Here is a 22042-nt window from a genome sequence, read left to right as displayed (position 1 = left end):
CCTGGGATTTTACACACACAACAGTCTCAATGGTGCGAAAAACTAAAATCATTCTGAAGGCTGCATCTTGTAACGTCTTGTTGATGAGAGGAGAATGAGCAGACTGGTCTGAGCTGACAGGACATGAGCTAGTTACTCATATAATCACTCTTTACTACTGTGGTGAGCAGAAAAGCATCTCAGAACACACAAAGCCTGAGGGAGATGAGCTACAACAGCAGAAGAACAGAAGAAAAAGCACAAGAACCTAATTTTTAATCACCTGTCCAGTTTAAATGAGTCTGTGCTTATGATAGCCTCAGATTCCTCTTCTCGGCTGTCATGAGTGGAACCTGATGTGGTCTTCTCCTGTTGTAGCTCATCCACCTCAAGGTGCAATGTTTTGTGCATGCTGACATGCTTTTCTGCTCACCATGGCTGTAAAGAGTGATTATATGAGTAACTACAGACTTCCTGTCAGCTCAGATCAGTCTGCTCATTCTCCTCTCATCGCTCTTATCAACAAGATGTTTCAACTATTCTCTATAAACTCCAGAGACTGTTGTTTGGGAAAATCCCAGGAGATCATCAGTTTCTGAGATACTCATCCCAGCCCATCTGGCTCCGACAACCACGTCACACATTTTTCTTCATTCTGGTGTTTAATGTGAACATTAACTAAAGCTCTTGACCCCTATCTGCATGATTTGATGGATTGTCCTGCTGCCATGTGATTGGCTGACTGAATGTACAGGTGTTTCTTTTAAAGTGGACGGTGAATGTACATAATTTGTAACTTTTTATTTATTGGTAAATATTTTTCAAAACCCACTGCTTTGCACTTTGTGATGTCATCAATATCCTCATCCACTTATGTACAGTATGTAACCTTATACATCTCACCACAGTGTTCTTCACAATAGCATATAGTTTTAATTACCTGCATTTTCATTTATTTTTAATTGCATTTACACTGGTCCACTTTTGCACATCCTTCACTAATGTACAGTGTAAGTTTTATTTGCACGATATGCAGCATCCCCAGTGCATTATATACAGGGCCTTGCTCAGGGGCCCAGCAGTGGCAGCTTGGTGGACCTGGGCTTCGACTCGCAACCTTCTGATCAGTAGTCCAGCACCTTAATCACTAAGCTACCACATCCCATAATAGTTCCTTTTCTTCATTAACACTATACCTCAGTAAACCAGGACACATTCCTTGTACATGGAAACTCTCAATACTTGCAATAAAAGTGATTCTGATTGAGGGTTCAGGATTTAAATACATTAGAGCACAAAATCATTTAGACTCTGATTTAGAGTTCAGAGTGAAGGGAAAGATTTCTGATCTACAAGCTTGCCCTTTTGACTAGGCTTGTCTTAATGAACTTTGTAAGTGATGTAACTGTAATATTAAAAGCAGCTACTGTCTATAAACATAGAGGTGGGTTATGAAGCGTGAGAGCACTGAAGCAGCATGTGAGGGTCAAGACTTGGAAAGACTTTCCTGTATTTAAAGTGTGAATTCTTAGATAACTCCTGATTATACATGCTGTATTAACTCGCATGTTTGTACTCATGCTGTATTTGGTACCAAGTGGGAAAAACGGCTGTCATTTTTGTTACATCGGTGTATGTTACACCATTGGCTCTGTTGCTTCTGTGTCCACTAGAGAAGCAGGAAATGTTGACCAATGCTAAAGAACAAATTCTTTGTTTGTGGATATGTATCTCTGACACACACACACACACACACACACGTCCCCCTGCATTTAATAACTGTATTTACATCATCCATTATAATGCTTCTTTTCTGTCCATGTGATTCATTCGTTATTTCTCCATTCTCTGCATTAGCAGGGTTAAGAATGCATCAAAAATAGACATCATTATCCTGACACGGATTTTTCTTTTTATTATGAATATAGAATGATTTACAGTAATTGAGAGAGATGTTATGAAACACGAGGCGAATTCACGTTCACTCTACACCGCTTGCTCCTTAACACGGGTCTGTGTTTCAGTAAAAATTCTAAACAGCCAGTAAAAAAATGTCCTCAAGAGCTGGATCTGGAGCACGGCTCAGTCTGCTAATTAAAAACCCAGAGTGAACATTAGTGAAGCACAATACGTGTTTTTACACTGGACCAGAAAGACTTCTGTCAGTAAGTGTGTGCTGAAACACACAGTGGAGACCGAATGTTTATTTTCACATCATACTGAAATACGTGTGCCACAAACGCCAGGGTTTTATGCTATGAGACTTTTATAGAAATAAAGTTTAGGGGATGTTTGTTTTGATAGTTACTTTACGTGAGTAAATGTGTTTAGGATTAAAATAACACTCTCCAGACCGTGCGGTTATAGGAAAATAATCAACACACCAGAGGTGGTGAGATGTGACACGACGCGACACGCCGTTACCGTTCCCACCTGAAGTGCTTTATTTTCAGCTAACCACATGGTCTACAGTGCGTTATTCCACTTATACCACAGAGAGTTTCTACCAGTCACAGTGATTACCGTCACTCATTTTAATGTTTACAGTGAAGATTTACACCGATGTCCAGGGTTTATAGTGAAGATTTAATGATGGAGACCGTTCAAGAGAGAAGTTAGTTCCTGTTATCACTTTATAGCTGCGATAAACAATCCTTCTTCACAAGCCACCTTCTCTTGATCTCTGTCTATCAGTCTCTCTCTCTCTTTCTCTCTGTCTGTCTTTCTCTTTTTCTGTCTGTATTACTCTTGAGTATTCTCTTAGTTACTCTCTCTCCATCCACACTCTCTGTCTGTCTGTCTGTCAGTCTCTCTCTCTATCTCTGTATCTCTCTCTCTGCCTGTCTTGTGTATTCTCTTAGTTACTCTCTCTCTCTCTCTCTCTCTCTCTCTCTCCCTCTCAAAACCACAGCTTATCATTTTACAGAGAAAACAGGAAGCCTAATCTCCTCTATCCTCAACTCCTCTGACCATTAGAAAGTGCAGTCACTTTATAAACATTAGAATGTTAACAGTTCTGTATAGCAATATAATAATAATAATAATAATAATAATAATAATAATAATAATTATAATATACAGTATGGAACATATTTAACTGTCACTTGTATTTTTTTGTATCAATACATTCAGATTGTTTGTAGTATTATAAAGTTTAGATTTTTTTTAATGCGCTTTTCAGCTTTTTCAGGCCTGCTCGGCTTTCCCGGGCGACCCGCACACCACGAGGTGCTGCATGAACGCAGCTGTTGTGTAGATGTGTGTTTTCAGGACGGAGCGCTGTGTGGAGTGTGCTGAGGTGGTGAAGCAGAGAGCGCACTCAGCGGCATCATCCACGCTCCTTTTACTTTTATGATAAGAGGAACTTCGATTCAGCAGAAGAGAAAGGAAAACAAAATGGCAGCTGTCTTTCTTGATTTATTGCGCCCTATCACTTGTTCGTACCCCACGGAGCAGAGCAGAGAGAGAGAGAGAGAGAGAGAGAGAGAGAAAGAGAGAGAGAGAGCAGGGTGTGATTTAAAAGCATATTATCCCTGTAATGCCTTCAGCACTAACACCTGAGGTGGTCATTAAGCAGCCATTATGTGACGTGTGTGTGTGTGTGTGTGTGTGTATGTATATACACACTTATGTTGGTTTGGCAGGAGAACAAACTTCCAGCAGATACTGGCACTGTGAGATGTCTGATAGGAATTTGTTCAAGCTTCGGAAAAACATAAACTGTAGGAGTGAATATACACTTTGTTTCAATTCTTTAACTCTCCATTAAAGCATTAATATATCCTAATTCCTATGTGTTACTCCCTCTTTCAGGTCCTTGTTCTCTCTCATATATTTTTCCTTCCTCCCTTTTCCCCTGCCGTCATTCTCCCACTCTTTGTTTTCACCGTCCGCTCCGTTCCCCTCGCTCCAGTCTGAGCGGCTCCTGAAGTCTGGCTCTGACCAGCGCGTGAGTCCCACACCAAGACAAACACTGCTCGTTATTGATTATCCTTCGCTGACGAGCGCTCGGCGTTATCATAAGTCAGGGTTAATGCGCCACTGCCTGATAAGCAACTGTCCTCATTTTTCACAGCCCCTTCAGGAACTCTGTCTCGCTGAGGGTCAGAGTTTCACATGACGCCCCTCCTCCTCTTCCATCCGGAGTGCTAACTTCTTATCGCTCGGGGCCTTAGGTCAGCTGGACCAGGGGATTGGAGAGCATTACAGAGACGTTCTGGGAGGTCCCTAATTCATCTCCTGCTTTTTTTTTTTTTCTCCCCATGGCTCACTTTCCTTCTGTGACTTGTATGAGAGAGCCTGTGATCCCCCACCTGCTTGTTTGAGGAGGATTTTCCCCACATGGGAGTTTACAAACAGATCAACTTACAAAGACAAAGTGCTCTTCATTAAGAATCCTGTTTTCTCTTTGTGTGTGTGTGTGTGTCTTATCGCTCAGCCACTGGCGCAAGATGCTCCGGTCAAGGCTGCTGTGGCGTCTCCTCTCTCCGTCACTCCCTAACCTCACTCGCCCCCCCCCACTCCTCTCAGCTGTGGAGCAGTGCGTGATCTGGCAGTGGACAGTACATGTCAGGGATTAATGCTGACCCCATGCTCTCAGACGCTCTGTCTCCGAGCCGCTCTCCTGCAGATCCCCCCTCTAAGACTTCCTTCCTCCCTGATCTCTAGAGCACGGCCTCACAGCAGCAGCCTGTTTCCCAAAAAACAATCCGCTTCTCTGTGATTGGTCAGATCTCTGATTTGTGTCTTTCTCATGCAGGATCTGAGCAGCGGATATGCTCAGGTTGGTTTTGTTGTGCCTTAGAGGATTGTATGTGATAAATGGTTGGGTTCGGGTTGATCCAGCTGACTTTAAGGAATATTTTGGTGGGAGGGAAAAAAAATTCACACAGTCAGCCAAGATGTTTCATGTGTGAGGTTTGTTTCTGTAGTTTTGCTCTGCAGCTATGATATTAGTCTTGCTAATGAGTAGTGGAAACGTCTCGCTCAAAATCCTGTCTGTAAAAAAAAAAAAAAAAAAAACGCCTCGATCCACATCCAGTTTCTTAAGGATGCACATCACACAGACGTGCTAAGGTGGACGTGGCACAGTAAGGCTTAGTGTAGTCTATAAAATGAGCAAAACATCAAGTGTTACTGAACACTGTGATGTTATCGTGGCAGCCAGTGTAGAATGTAGCATTTTCACGTCATTAGTATTAAAAATCTAGTTGAATGTTTGAAGCAAGAAGCGTACCTGAGAGCTAAAATGCACAGGAATAATAATCTACCTTAAAGGGCAGGTTGTCCTGAGAGTGCTCCTTTTTCTTTTTTTACTTTAATTTTATTTAAATGTTATTTTCCCTCAGTTTATTCAAAAAATGTTTTATTATAATTTTCTTTTTTAATTTTTAAAATAAAAAAAATTCAAAAGTCACATCTATCCATCCTGTCATATGGATTCAATGCTAAAAGCTAAGCTAAAATAAAATCTAACTCTATTATATGATGTGTGTATTGACTGGAAATCATGCTCTCAGGCTGTGTATTAATCCTGTAGCGGTGCAGCAACCTCAACGCTAACGCTAAATCATGATCACACTGTCCGGTTAGGTGAAGTAATTTCTTCTCTTTAACTCCAGATGTCATGACACCGTTTGGATATTGAACTCAAGTTTAACACCTTTTCTAAACTGAATCTTAAAGTAATCTGTTTTCTGGACTTCTTTGGAAGTTCTAATTTTATTATCAAGTTACGTTTATTCAGGTTCTTAAGGCAGGAGGTGAACTTTCATTTCTAAGTTTAATCCTCTTGAAATGAACAACCTCTGCTATTTTATAAACTCCTGTGTATTAAAGTTATTATTTTCCTTAACTCATTTAAAGCAGTTGTCTGACTAGTCAGATTTCCGACACTTGTTAGCTTCATTCCTCTCCCAGGTCAAACCAGACTTACCAGTGACTAAAAAACAAATCTCTTTTTAAGAACAGATCAACTATTTTAATGTTTCCCTGAACCAGCTGTGTGTGTATATTTGTTCCAGCTGGGGACAGTCTGCTTATCTACAGTGTTTCAGCCTCAGGTGACTAGTGACGTAAGTAACGTTTCAGTGATGTACAGTCTTATCCTGGTTTCAGAGCAAGCCATCCGTCTCCATCCGGCCTGCCATCACCATCCACGTCACGTATAGAGAGGGAGGTGTGAAGCACTTAGCATTCTTACCTGCAGGGCTTTCATTATCAAACTAATAAGACAATATTAATTACGCGACTCTGCAGCGCTCTAATTACGCTGACAGGCGGCCGCGATTGTGTCAAACTTGAGAGAATGTGCTCCACTGCGTCTCGGAGAGGGCAGGAAAGGCGGTCACTATGTGCTATATAGAATAATAACAATGGGAATTCTTCATCTGTCACTCACTGTGTGCACCTGTGGGAATCCCCTTCTTCATGTTCCTGTGTGGATTATTTTCAGATATTTTGGTGAACAGGCATGCTGCAAGGCCTGACAATGTTTTTATGTATTTTTTTAAAATTATTTTCTGTATTCAAATCCTGTCTCCAGTTCTTTCTGGATGTTCGGTGTCGCTTCGTCATCCTTGCCATGACTTGATGGACTTTCCATGAAGCGCTTAAACATTCACTATTCAGTCTTGAACAGTGAGACCAGCCCTATTTTCCCGCTTGATTCACTCTGCCGCTTCTCAATCGCGTATCAAGCTGTTACAGACGGTCCTGCTATAATTTGATTTTAGAGGGAATGTAGTAATAATGATAGCTAGTTTATTTTATTTTTATTATATTATTTTTTCGGAGAGTGGTATAGCTCTGAGCGACACCATCATTAAGAATCACTTTTTCTTTCGTAGTTTACAAATACACGGGGTTAAAGTTCACCCAGATGAACTTGGAAAAAAAGTGAAATTAACTGCTACTGGAAGCAAATTTGGTGCTCTGCTTTCTTTTGTTCGTTGCCTGTGAACGGTCAGACGAATTAGAGGTCTAGGGGTTAGATAATATGCCCAAGGACTCTGTTGATATTTAATGTTCCTGATACTCATCTATAGCTTCCAGTCTGTCCAATAAGAAACCAGATCCCTGACCTCAGATCTGGGGCTGTGCCTCAGACATTACACACAGCTGCAAGCTAAAGACAAGTTTATATCACACACACACACACACACACACACACACCCCCTTATGTGAATGATATTATTCCTATACATCAGGTTCCAAACCCTGTACACAGACATCCCGCAAATCTTCCTGACCCAGTCCCAGGTATATTTAGAGAAGTGTCCACATTCTCCTTCGCCGCTATAATCACACACAGCCACCTGAGACGCCGAAGCAATAACGGCGCACAAATGAAATTTCCTGCGAGGCTTATTGATATCATTAAACACAAGCATATTGCACTTCACAATCATTTTAGTCTTCATCAGAGAGCTTGACATTTAGTGAATTAGGTGCCGTTGAGCAGCCTATATCTTTACACTGTTTCACCCGCAGCCCCCTTTCGCGGATTCGGCGGATAGATCTGTCATCTCATTTGGGCCGGCTGACCGCTGATGGCTGCTAATATCTCATTGCATTAGCTCGTTTGGCCCTTAATGTGCTTTTGGTGTTTGTAATCAAATAAGCAATAGCTTATGTCCTTTGGCTTTAAATGAGTATGTTACCATGAGTGTATTATGATTGCTTCATAACTTTCTTTTCTCATCCCCCCCCCACCTTTGCGTCGTAAGGAGAAGAATAATTCTACCAGAATCAATGCAAACCTAATGACGAATCCTGTCAGGAAAGTTGCCTTCGAAACTCAAAATCCTCTGCCTCACTTTTAACAAATACTTTCACATAGCTACATCATGCATTTTAGTGCACACATCTGCGCTTTATTTATAAAACTCTTACTGTTCTGCCACTCATCTGTATTCATATTCATATATTTTATATCTTTTCCTGCCTTTGCTACAGTACAGGTCATTCTATTTAGATTCTGTGGTTTTTGTTCCACTTTTAAGACATGGACAGTCTAAAAGAATCCGACTCCATTTTCCTCCATTCGTATTGTGTATGTGACGGAGAATTAGAGTTATTCGAGCTGTGTGGAAATGCTCTCATGTCTTTTGAATGTACTACCAGCGCCACTTGTTTAAAAAAATACAACATGCTGTACAGGTCCACTTTAGTTTCTGTCATCCTTTCATTTCCTCAACAGTTGTGTTTCTGACTGAAGATACTAAGCCGTACTCAGACCCTGTGTTTATACTAGTAATCTGCAAGTCGCTTGTGGTTTGTGGTCATGTAGTGACAGATTAGCAAAACAAGCTAACTCTACTAGCTATGTACATTCACCCGAGGCACCAGAGATCTCTGCTTATTCTTTCTAAGCTTTACCTTTCATCAGCATGTCTCGATACACATTTTATGAGCGGCTATACAGGATATCTTGCATTTTTCTGAACACTGAGTGGGAACTAAGTAAAGGAAGGAAGTAAAGCTGGGAGTGGGGATGTAAAGGAACGTTGCTCGATATGCTCGATAAGGATTGGCTTGAGGAATCATTCAAGCCAGTTGGATGGATTTGTCACTTTACCAAAATGTACATAGAATTGATCTCAGCTCTTGTGTTGCTGGTCACTACTATAAATTGAAACCATTCACCTGCCTCTTTGCTGACATGAATGTAGGTTGACTTTGTATCTCTGGTTAACTTAACGCTAGATCAGTTGTGATGCTCATATTCGAACAAATCATCTTATCACTTAAGCTCTCCGATGTAATCCAGATATTTATTCATTAACCTCCTGTTCCCAATCAGAAGCTGAAAGACCTCCCACAAACAATGCGAGGCAGTCAGGCCACCCCGGCAGCTGACCGTCCCGGCTTTCCAGCACGATTCCAGATTCCCGTCTGTCCGGGTGGGCGGCTAAATCCTTCCAAACGTCAAGGGCTTGGCATGGACAATAATTCCCTGGTCCTCTTCCCTCCTCGTTCTTAAAGTCATCCCAGCGACCCTAGCGAGCCAAATTTGTCTTTACACGAGTGGCTCCTTCCTGTCGCCTCACAAATCCATCAAATAAAGCGCTGTTGTTCCAGCTGCTGCGTATCAGGGGTTTGGGGGGGACAAGAACAAGAGAGAAACCACCAAAAGTTGTTGATGTCATTGAAGCATGAAACTTTCGGCCCTGGGTTGAATTTGCAGCGGGTACCGGCTCCTAAGTCATGTAGCTGCAGGGATAAACATACCTTACATCAACTCTCGGCTTGTAGTTGAAGATTTTTTTCTGGCTTTGGGGCTGATAGATTCTGTAGTCTCTGCTCAGAACAAGAGCGATCCAGACACTCCCAATTATCTTCCTCGCTCGAGGCGGGGGTCTCAGATCCAGCTGTACATGTATGTGCTCTGAACATATGCAAAGAAGTACATGCGCTTCGCTTCCAGACCATGTAAATTCAATATTGTTGTAGCTGGCTATGTACACAGATGCGGTTTTTGTGTGTTGCGTCAGAACACAGTAATAGCGCTCACGTCCGAGACCATTTGACAAAATGATCCATGTGTTTATAAAACAAAATGCACTATTTAACGATCTGAACTATCTCACGTCTCCTCAGCCATCTTAATTTACGCATACCGAAGCCGTGTATTTGACTTAGCTCAGAGTTTGTTATGCCTAATACTGATGGCAAGTACGGGTCATTTATTATTTTTTTTTAATTACGCTCTGAGTACAAATAAAGATGTCTCTCTTCTCTCCTGCAGATCATCACGCAGTATGTTTATGAGCTCCTGGAGAAGGACTGCAAGCTGAGGAAAGAGATGCTCCCAGTAAGTGCGGCTGAAAGAACAGAGACGCTCTTACGCTGTTGAATAATGCCGCCGGGGATGAAACGGGGTGCTAATGAGAAATTCGGATGTAAAAGCATGAGATTACGCTAGCCTGAATTCTTTGAATTTTTTTTTTTTTTTTATCTCATCATTCTCTGATTATTTATTTCATCTGAATGAAATAATTTCTGACTTAAGGCATTTTTTTTAATATATATACTTGAAACATCCACTGCTTAATCTTTTTGTTTAAATATGCTTACATTGACTTCATTAAGTAGCGTGTGGATTAGTCTTGCACGCACAAGAAAGCTTAGGGTGTCTCACGTATTCATTTTAAAGATGTTTTGCATCGCCGCTATTCGTAGTTTATAAATACGGCGAGATTCCCGTCATGTTAAAAGAGCAGTATATTACTGTCTGTAAATCACACCGGAGAAAGTGGGAAGTTTTTACAAGCTGTAAACCGCTTTAACAGTGTGTAGTGTTTATCTCAGAGACTCGCCCGTGTTCTTGTCAGTGGGCGGATTTGACGGGTTCAGTCGCGTGTGACAAACTGCACTTAGCCGCAGGTTTTCCATCTTTTCATCAACGGACATTTAAAGGAGAGGCCTACGATGTACATGTTATGATTAGAATATAATAGGTTAAAACAAATGACCCAGCATGCAACTTGTATCAACCTTCCGAGTTATCTGTAAAGAAACACAATCAGGGAGAATGTAATAGAAATCGGTGGCACTTTAATAAAGTCATCACAGACAGACTGACCGCAGGAGCCGTCTGTCTCTCTGCATAGTGCCATTCATAATGAATGATTCCAGGCAATGAGTCACTACACTGTTAGCGTATCCGCCGCACTTCTTTGATGAAAGGAGAATAAATGTAGTTGTTGACATAACATGGAGTCGAGCGTTTCACAAGCCGTCGATACCAAGAGCGGCGATTATAATCAAGCTACAGCTTACAGCCCTTCATTCAGATGAGGATTACGATATCAAATACGAGATCAAATCTGAAGTCAGAAGTGCAGACTAGAGTGGTCTGAAGGAACTTTACACGACTCGTGTAATAATCAGTAGCCCGAGCACCAGAAGCTGATTCACGTTTCATTCCTAGCTGCTCATCAGACTCGTACGCTCATCGGTTAGAAATAAACTCCACTTCTTATTGACTATGTTTAAGCGTAATGCGTAGCTCTCGCTTCTGAACCCCCCCCCCCAACATTAAACATGTAAAGAAACTGTCCTTTTTATTATTGTTATTTTTGCTTGAGATTTGAGGAAAGAATAAGACATCATCAGGTAAGGATTAGGGCTGGGCAAATGAATCTATATTTGAATATTAGAAATATTAAACAGAAATATTAATGAGTTCTAATCTTAGCCCCATAATGCAATTCTGTGAAACCCTGATTTTTTCTGAAAGGTTTTGGACATTTATTTATTTATTTATTTATTTATTTATTTATTTATTTATTTATTTATTTATTTCAATTCAATTCAATTCAATATTCTAACCAAATAAATGTTTCCTAGCAGATGCTACATTTAAAATGTTCAATAATGCATTTAACCTTCATGTTTTTTTGTGACTGAATCTCACCACACTGTAGAATACAGAGTGAATCGAATAATATAATAATATAATAAAAGCTATAATAATAAAGGGGATATTGAACTACATACTTCTGAAAATTGCTTTGGGAAATTAAATAAAAGCAATCCTCAAAACATTAAAGGGTTGTGATAAAACTATACATTAAATGCTTATAGACTTACATTTCAATTATAACTCCAAACGTGAGCCATCTATTATTTTTGTTGCTTTATTACAAAAAAAAAAGAACACAACTTTGAGCTTCAGTGATTTATACGATACACACATGTAGTGTGGTTTATGTTGATTTGAGAGATCAAATGCAAATAGAGCAATGAGTCTGGGATTATTATTCAAGCTGTACTATGTGTTCTGATAGAGTGTGTAAAGTTAGATTTTTCAGTCTTGAAGCCTCTAATCTGTTTAGTGTGTGTGTTTTACTGTTTGTAGTTATGTTTTTTCTCTCTTTACTAAACACTAGCATCTGGACTTTGCAGGTGGACGCAACAGAAAACGAACCGAAGAGCTTCATCTACATGAGCGAGGACGCGCTGACGAACCAGGACAAGCTGCTGGTGTTGATCCAGGGCAGCGGCGTGGTGCGAGCAGGTCAGTGGGCACGACGCCTCATCATCAACCAAGACCTGGACAGCGGCACGCAGATCCCTTTCATCAACAAGGCCATGCAGGTAAAGAAAACACTTTGGGCTAATGATGTTCTTGTTCCAGGATTCGAGGCATCATCGAGGTCTTTGTCCAGTGAGACTCTCTGAGGGTCTGAATTGATGAACTGATTCTTTAAGTACATTTATATTGTGATTTCGCTCTTCTGGCCAATTTCTTCTTAAATTGCTACCAATTAGTTTGCCTGTGCTATCTAGAGATTAATGGTCATTTAAGCGAAGATGTGAAATCTCCTGAGCTCCACGGCTCTGTTTTAATTGAGAAGTGAACGTCTCATGAGGTGTGAGGACAGTCTATAGTCAGGAGACGTACTGTATGTGTATGCTGGTGTGTATGTTCACTCAAACATAGCGTGTTCTGTGTAGTAACAGCCTTGTTGATCGTGTTCTTGCTGGTGTTGCTCATGTTCAAGCTGTCTCTCTGTTTGTTCACCTGTCGTCAGGTGTAAGTTTTGACGTGGTGGTGATGAAGGGCTTTAGGGCTGTCAGAATGACTTTCACTCTTTTCAGGAAAAGAAAACAAATCGGAAACATGAACTGTAAAATGATTAGATTGCCTCATGATAATGTGCGTTTAGATTCATATTTTGTTCGTATTTAGATTACGTAATACCAACGCACTGATTTTTACACTAAGACTTAAAGCGTACAATTTGATAGTCTAAGTTTTATACGAGTTAATCCACACGTCACTGAATAATTGGTTTCAGTGTTGCTTAACGATGAGAGCAGCTTTTTAGTATTTCGTTCAGCTTTCTTTTTATTTTTCCCTAATATTTTAATGCAAGTTAAAAGTCTGAGGAACAACGTAACATGTAAAATCACTCATTAAACTATGAAACAGCTTCACATACTCAGATTACTATTGGAAATAAATAAAGTAAAAAATCAAGTCCCTTCCATAATTCAGTGTTGTGACGCTAAATGTTTAGTATATTTCACTCTCCAGCAGTGTTGTTTGCTTTCATTGTTATTTTGTATACTGCTATTTGCATTTACTGCACTGCTTTTACATTTCTGACTGAAACAAAAGTCAGTGTTTTGTTGTTGCTCAACTTCCTATATATAAGACCTCTATACTTCATTATTTGGTATGTTAAACTACCATGAGAGTATTAAGGCCTAAAGACATACTGCTGTATATGTTAGAGTGTAATAAGTTTTTGTTGTTATTCGAGTAAATCACAACAAATCTAAAAGTCTACAATATTTATAATGGACATGGTTGATTATAATTAATTATTGCAGCTTTAGTTATTAGTTTATAGTTCATAGTTTCTCAAAGTGACATTAGTTGATATATGAGATGAGATGTGCCTTTATTAATCCACCATAAGTTGACACAGCAGTACAAGAGAGTGCAAATGAATCAGTGTGCATGTACATATGCTAAAGTTACATACATACACACACACAAACAATATATCCTTGGTATATCTGTGGAATATTGAACTGAGACTCAGTATAGAAGGAGTTGTGGAGTCTGATGGCACGAAAATGAATAATTGCGGATTAATACAGATACATACAGGTGAAGTGAATAAGACTGATAATCTCCTCATCATGGCACCTGTTAGTGGGTGGGATATATTAGGCAGGAAGTCAACATTTTGTCCTCAAAGTTGATGTGTTAGAAGCAGGAAAAATGGGCAAGTGTAAGGGTTTGAGCAAGTTTGACAAGGGCCAAATTGTGATGGCTAGATGACCAGAGCATCTCCAAAACTGCAGCTCTTGTGGGGTGTTCCCGGTCTGCAGTGGTTTTCTTGACAGATATCAAAAGTGGTCCAAAGAAGGAACAGTGGTGAACCGGCGACAGGGTCATGAGCGGCCAAGGCTTATTGATGCATGCGGGGAGTGAAGGCTGGACCATGTGATCCAATCCAACAGACGAGCTACTGTTGCTCAAACTGCTGAAGAAGTTAATGCTGGTTGTAATAGAAAGGTGTCAGAATAGTGCATGACTGGGTGGCAGGGCTGTTTCGGCAGCAAAAGCAAGACCAACACAATATTAGGCAGGTGGTCATAATGTTATGCCTGATGTGTGTGTGTGTAATATATATACACTATATTGCCAAAAGTATTCGCTCACCTGCCTTGACTCTCATATGAACTTAAGTGACATCCCATTCCTAATCCATAGTGTTCAATATGACGTCGGTCCACCCTTTGCAGCTATAACAGCTTCAACTCTTCTGGGAAGGCTGTCCACAAGGTTTAGGAGTGTGTTTATGGGAATTTTTGACCATTCTTCCAGAAGCGCATTTGTGAGGTCACACACTGATGTTGGACGAGAAGGCCTGGCTCTCAGTCTCTGCTCTAATTCATCCCAAAGGTGTTCTATCGGGTTGAGGTCAGGACTCTGTGCAGGCCAGTCAAGTTCATCCACACCAGACTCTGTCATCCATGTCTTTATGGACCTTGCTTTGTGCACTGGTGCACAGTCATGTTGGAAGAGGAAGGGGCCAGCTCCAAACTGCTCCCACAAAGTTGGGAGCATGGAATTGTCCAAAATGTCTTGGTATGCTGAAGCATTCAGAGTTCCTTTCACTGGAACTAAGGGGCCAAGCCCAGCTCCTGAAAAACAACCCCACACCTTAATCCCCCCTCCACCAAACTTTACACTTGGCACAATGCAGTCAGACAAGTACCGTTCTCCTGGCAACCGCCAAACCCAGACTCGTCCATCAGATTGCCAGATGGAGAAGCGCGATTCGTCACTCCAGAGAACGCGTCTCCACTGCTCTAGAGTCCAGTGGCGGCGTGCTTTACACCACTGCATCCGACTCTTTGCATTGCACTTGGTGATGTATGGCTTGGATGCAGCTGCTCAGCCATGGAAACCCATTCCATGAAGCTCTCTGCGCACTGTTCTTGAGCTAATCTGAAGGCCACATGAAGTTTGGAGGTCTGTAGCGATTGACTCTGCAGAAAGTTGGCGACCTCTTCGCACTATGCGCCTCAGCATCCGCTGACCCCGCTCCGTCAGTTTACGTGGCCTACCACTTCGTGGCTGAGTTGCTGTCGTTCCCAAACACTTCCACGTTCTTATAATACAGCTGACAGTTGACTGTGGAATATTTAGGAGCGAGGAAATTTCACGACTGGATTTGTTGCACAGGTGGCATCCTATCACAGTTCCACGCTGGAATTCACTGAGCTCCTGAGAGCGACCCATTCTTTCACAAATGTTTGTAAAAACAGTCTGCATGCCTAGGTGCTTGATTTTATACACCTGTGGCCATGGAAGTGATTGGAACACCTGATTCTGATTATTTGGATGGGTGAGCGAATACTTTTGGCAATATAGTGTATATATATATATATATATATATATATATATAAATAAACTATATTGCCAAAAGTATTCGCTCACATGCCTTGATATATATATATATATATATATATATATATATATATATATATATATACATATAACATATAACATATAGCATAACATTATGACCACCTGCCTGATATTGTGCCCTTTTAACAATGGAAATGATCTCAAAGTAGCTTTTCAGGAAATATAAGAATATAGAATATAACTATCAAAGCTTAAAATTACATTTGTATTTAACTCTAATGAGTAAGCCAGGGTGAAGCAGGGAAAAACTCCCTGAGACGATATTAGGAAGAAGCCTTGAGAAGACTCAAAAGGGAAGCCATCTTCTCTATGTGACACTGCAGAGTGTGATGATAAATAACGTCCTGTATGTGACTGTAAATAGTCAAGTTGAATTGTGTAATCAGGAGCTTTTGAGCAATATATACGAGCATCAGCGTGATTTCTGAATTCATTAGAGATTTAACATAAATTCCTTCCGAATTCCAATGCCGGAGACCCTAACAGCAGTTCAAAGCCACAGTCATGGTCTCCAAGTGGTACCAAGTGCTACATATATTATTGTGCAGCCTCTCTTTAGCACTCCCTCTCTTCTGCTCCCATACAGTAGGCTTTGATTTAAGCAGCAGAAACAAGCCGTTTGTAGTTATGTGTACTGTAAACTGTAATTTAGATTTTCATTTCTTTTCTCTGTTGGAGAGCGTCTCCCCCAGCTGTACGCCAGGCTAGTCGTTTGTCACGTCGCCCACTGCTACCTGTATAATTTCATCGGCCTCTGCGTTCAAATTGACTTAGGGGAGATCTCCCTCTCTCTTCCATCTAAATGTCATAAAACACACACGCATCTGTGTCTGCCGGCAAAGTCCCTCTCCACGCAAACCGCGGAATGCAGGATAGAGATGATGAGTGTGTGTGTATGTGTGTGTGTGTGTGTGTGTGTGTGTGTGCTTGAAAGCACTTCTGAGTGCGCGTTTGAATAACCGTTTGAGTGTGTGTTACCGTAAAGTGGCTTATTGCGTTCGCCGTAGAGGTGCATTGTGGGGGATGTACAGTGACAGCTGGTTGCTGCTGACCATTCATCACACTAAATAAGCGCCATGCCTTCTGGGCTCTGACATCATCATAATAGCATTTACAGGAAGAGCGACCCCGCGGGCCAGAATGCCTGCGTCCGTCCTGCTGAGAGCATCTGCACGTCAGCTTGTGCTTTTTGAAGTGACAGGTTGCTTTCATGATTTTTCGGGGTGATAAACAAGGACGCCTGAAGCTGCGGTGGTGCAGTGTACAGATATGACGCCAACATATAGCCTGAAGTTATGTCTAGATAGATATATGTTGGGAATCATTAGTAGTTTTGTAATTGAAACGTGTTGCAGTGCACAGGCAGGGACGATGTGCTGCACCTTAAATATTCATGTATGGTGATGTGATGTTACCATATTGTCCACTACCTCTAGCCATGTGTTAACCCTGCTCCTCTGGCACCTTTTTAATACTGATTTATGTTTTATTTTAATCTGATCAGTCAGGCATCATGAGATGAAAGTAAGTTACTGATAATCGCCCCTGTACCTCCAGATGGTCAGCGTCCTGTCAGCTGATGTTAGGGCGTAGTATTAAAAGAAAAAATTGTCACTTAACGCTCATAGGAGTGAAGCAAGACAGCTAGAGTCGAGTAAACAGCCAGAGAAAGCAGGCAGAGACTGATAATCAGCACAGGAGAAAGTAAGAAGACTCCAGGAAAGAGAAGTCGGTTTCACTCTGTAAAAGCCTGCGGAGAACGAGAGAGGCTTTTTATCTCTCTGCCATCTCAGGTGGGCTTTCCTCCGCCGGCCCAAAGATCAAGTAGAACCTGTCCATCTCTGGTTCATCCTCTCTCTCTCAGTCTCTCTGTCTCTCTCTCTCTCTCTCTCTCTCTCTCAAACACACTTCTTTGTCTCACACACTTCTTTTTCCTTGTTTGGTTCATTAGCTCAAATTGAGCAGCAGCGTTTTCTTGTAAAAATAAAATACACACACACAAAAGGTGTTTTCTCCCTGTGTGTGTGAATAGAGCACAGGTTTAAAGAGTGCAGCTCAGCTCATTGTCAGTGCGGATAATGAAGCTACATCTCTTTTAAAGGTGACTGAAGATAGCACCAGCTTGGGAAACAGTGTGCCACTTGGTGGATATGGATAACTTTTAATCATTGTTTACTTTTCCTGCATTTGGAAGTTAGTTGTCTTCGGAATTAATAGTGGGTGCGTTCAAGTAGGAAACGTACAAACGTAGGAAACCTATAGAAGTGGCTACACACACACACACACACACACGTGGCAATTTTTCAGTATTTCAGTACAGAGAATTCTGGCTTTAGTTATTAGTATTATTTTTCCCTCCAATTCAGTGGCAAAGCTTTTATAATTTTTTTCTCGTTCTTTTTAATCACTGTATTTTCCAAACATTTTGTTTTAAGTTTTTTCCACACCAGTTAATGCGTTTTAACCTTTCAGATTTGGTGTTTTGACGTTTAGTCGACAAGAGAATCCATTCTAAGAAATCTAGTAAGTCTTACAAGATGAATTGAGGAAATTTTGCAATTTTGAAGTCTTCCTTCATAGTTGTGTTGCCCATTTTGACCAGATACAGATGTGTGTATGGAAAGCTAAAATCTACTGAGACAATACAATAATAGTGAAAACACCAATACTTTTCCAACAGGTATATCTAGTTCCACTCTTCGGTATTGTTTGCCCTGCCCACTTTGCATTACCAAGAGTCACTTGCTTCCTGTACCTGGTATTCATCCATTTATTTTCATACATGTCGCTTCTGGTCACTTTTTCATGTCGACTTGCTGCCCTTGTAACTACTACACAGTTATCCTTTACTCATTCTATCAAATGGAATTTTCTCTCACGGAGCAACAAATGCTGATAATTGAGAGCGTGAACTGCCCGGCTGTTTCCAGCTTCTGCTAACAAATATTAAAGCTAAATTGTATTTTTCTGCCACTTAAACCGAGGAAACGGAGGAGCCGTAGCTATTAACAAGCTGTTATTGTTCAACAAACACTATTAATTGGAGGTGAAGACGTTAGGAAATTGTGAAAATTAAAAATTATAGGGATGAGTCTGTGTGTGATTGATCGGAGGAATTTCGTACTGTCAGTTTAATTGCTTTAATTACTTACAGCATTTAGCAGACTCTATTATTCAGATTGGCTTGGAAATTTCCTGTTTGTGTTGCCAGATCCAGGCAGATCCCTAGATCAAGGTCCCATAGGGTCTCACAGTTGTACCCTAGTCTGTACAGAATTTTTGCATGTAGCATGGGTTCTCTCAGGGTTCTCCAGTTTCCTCTTACTGTCCAAATTGCATCTAGGTGTGAATAAGAAAGCGTGTGAGTGTGTGCTCCCGGGTTAGGCTCCGGCTCCACGCCACTCTGACCACTGTAAAGCGTTTAATGAACAGAAAGTTGAGACAGATGATTGAGTGGTTAGTGAAGAGGTCTACTATCTTTTGAAGTTTAATCCACTAACCGGCTTCCAGCGCCGAGAAAAGTTTTAATGAAAGCTTCCTTGAACATTAAAATATCAATTCACATGTCACATGTCTGCGCTGCTGTCGCCAGAGTCGAGGATCTGAGTTGAGGATTTACACAGGAAGTGATGGCTTGCCTGTGGGGTTAATATTTTGAATCAGAATGAGCGTTTTTTTATTTTTTTTGCGTGTTATGTGTATTGTAGGTCATAACTGAAAAGAAATCAATAAAAATAAATCTCCATCTAGAGTTACTCACTCTCATAACCAAGCTTCTCTAAATCCCTGAAAAGTCCCCAAGCAATCACACACACACACACACACACACACACACACACCGTGTCACCTTGTAGTCATTAATCAGATCTCACTCAGTGTTCAAACACACACAGCTGAGTGTTTACCTGTGTGTGAGTAGGGTGTGTGCTGTTAGTCCCACTGAGCAGGAGATAAGTGACAGGTGCGAGTCTACAGTGGCTCAAGGACACCTGGGCGCCTCACACTCTGCCTCTATGCATGTGAGAGAAAGAGGAAAAGAGACGGAAGCTCCTGCTTACTGACAGCTTATCCCGACATGATTTCAGGCCCATGGCAGCTGGATCGTTACCTTCTGGCCTTGTCAAGGAAAAGGCTGGAGCCGAGGAAAGTTCAGGAACACCGAGAGTCGGACGTACAAGGTAGCTTTCGGCGCCGGATTATGATGTAGTGTGCTGGAACGTAGGAGGGTGGGAAGTTAGATATCGAACACCATTTCATGCTGTGCTATTTAAAAAAAAAAAAAAAAAAAAAAAAAGCTGTGGAACTAGCTAATTTACCCTTCCCTCTCCTCTCAGCTCAGCGCTCTGGGCTTACTTTCAGCGCCGGATTGATTCAAGCTTCCAGCGCCTTGTTTAAGGCAGCACTTCCATACTCTGACACTAAGCCAGCCGAAATGTAGCCAAAGCTAATGCAGGGATTTGATTGGAAAGGATGATGAGTTCCCTTTCTCAGAATTTTTTTTTCCTTCCTCCTCTCACTCTTTCTCCTAGTGGCTCTCAGGAAGCACGAGTGAAAACGAGCTCTTGACAGCAGCAGCATAAATGCACTAAGACTGTACCGCCGGCCTCATCCAACATCCGTCCCTCTCTCTCTCTCTCTCTCTCTCTCTCTCTCTGTCTGTCTGTCTCTTTGGCTCTCTGTCTTTCTCTTTCTCTCTCTCTCTCTCTCTGTTTCTTTGGTTCTCTGTCTCTCTCTCTGTCTCTCCCTCTGTCTCTCTCTCTCTCTGTCTTTCATTTCCTATTTCCTCATTTTCTTCCGTTCTACCTCTCTTTTCCTCTCCTTCTCTCACTGCATCTCTTGCTGTTTTCTTTTCCTTTTTTTTCCTACCTCGACCCCCTGCGCACTTTTTTTCCGTGTTGTTTGACCACCTCGCATCAGCAAACTGAACCTCCATGCCCCTTAGTCCTCCAAAACACCACACACACATACACGCGTGCACACACACACACAAACATACATGCATGCACACACACACACAAACATACACGCGTGCACACACACACATGCACACATGCGTATTCAGAAGCCCTCTGCACTTCCTCTCATGCTACATGACTAGTTCCTGCCTCAAAAAAGAAAAAAAATCAATGAGGAAGAAAAATGAACAAATGCATTTCATTAAGAATAAAGACTTTAATAAAAAATAAGATCCATATCGTCGTCTCTCCCCCTCCCCTCTTCTTGTTAGTCAGTTAGGAGACTTGCTGGAAAGAAGAAGGGGGTGTGGTGTTTTCAAAAGTGTGTCAAAAGCCTTGGGGTTTCTATCTGCCCAGAATTTCAATGGGAGGCTGAAAGGGGGCCGGGAAGCGGCTGAACTCAAACACAGGAATCTTGTTTAATTTCTGTCATGTTGCTCTTTTTTTGCCAGATTGATGTCTTTTTCAAAACCCGCTTCTGCCTCTCTCTCTCTCTCTCTCTCTCTCTCTCCCATCTTTTCCTCTCACATGCATACACTAGTTCGCCCTTCTTATTTTTCTTCTTCTAGTCTCCTCCACCTCCTCCTCTCTATCTTTCTCTAGGGACTTGGGTGAATTTCTCATACACAGACACACACACACAGAGCTAGATCTGTACCACTTCATATCAGAATGTTCTTCACAGGAGTTTACATTAAACCCCTGTAATGGAGAGCAGGAAGCTGGACACACCTTCTGCAGGTACCCCAGTGTTGGTCAGTGTCTTGTCCTGCATGACTCTGCATTTCCTGCACTTACATGCTGAGAGGCAGCTACTTGCACTAGCGGTAACAGAAGTTATTTTCCTCATAGTTATGTACATGAGTCACAGTGTGGTCACAGCTGTCAAGTGTAATAATTACAAAGACCCAGTCTGGGAAGAGGACAGCTACAGTCTGGCTAAATCACACACTGATCAGAGAGGAAGAAAAGATAGTTTAGTGACCGCATTCCCTCATCTTCACAATGTGGACTCCAGTCTGTTCTGCTTACTGTTCCTGCCTTTCTCTTCCTCATGCATCCTTCCATCTCTCTCTCTTAAACAGAGAGAGACAGAGTGTGTCTCTCTCTGTCTCGCTCTCTCTCTGTCTCGCTCTCTCTCTGTCTCGCTCTCTCTCTGTCTCTGTCTCTCTCTGTCTCTCTCTCCGTCTCATATCTGCAGCACATATGCCAGGAGCTATGTGCTTTGTACATTACACAGTTTCAAACAGACTGCTGCTAATTAATAAAACACATAAAAGATATCCAAAACTTCAGTCCACTTAAACCAACAAACATCCAACATTATATAAGTTTTCTAGCAATTTTCATACAGGATGTGTCTTTTTTTATCTCCCATAGCCGATAACAGCAGACAGCACTATTTCACTCTGTTTCAACATCATTTACATGCTCAAAATCAGTTAAAGTTTGTGAGTGTTAGCTAGCTGTAAGACGAGTCAGCCAGGGTTATTGATTTTTGTCTAAAAAAACCGTCTTACTTTGCCATGTGCAGCAGTGTTAATTTAGTCTCCATCCAGACAGACAGATGAATAGACAGAAAGATAAATAGACAGACAGAAAAAACTAGCAACAGAGAAATGGTGAAATATATAGAAAAAATATGTGA

The 22042-nt window shown here is 41.4% G+C and overlaps 1 protein-coding gene across 3 annotated transcripts in view; it reads left to right on the top strand.

Annotated features, from left to right (window-relative positions):
• Positions 1-22042, top strand: part of fam172a (family with sequence similarity 172 member A) — a 170980-nt gene that overhangs the window by 18852 nt on the left and 130086 nt on the right. For all 3 annotated transcript variants that reach the window (XM_058374805.1, XM_058374806.1, XM_058374804.1), the window contains exons 5-6: positions 9728-9793; positions 11890-12081. In XM_058374805.1, the coding sequence (XP_058230788.1) occupies positions 9728-9793; positions 11890-12081 (258 nt within the window). The remainder of the gene's footprint in view (positions 1-9727; positions 9794-11889; positions 12082-22042) is intronic.

Source organism: Hemibagrus wyckioides, linkage group LG22 (assembly GCF_019097595.1).
Source record: "Hemibagrus wyckioides isolate EC202008001 linkage group LG22, SWU_Hwy_1.0, whole genome shotgun sequence".
Taxonomy (NCBI): Eukaryota; Metazoa; Chordata; class Actinopteri; order Siluriformes; family Bagridae; genus Hemibagrus; species Hemibagrus wyckioides.
Note: the sequence above shows the minus strand (reverse complement) of the source record. Positions and strands in the feature narration are given on the sequence as shown.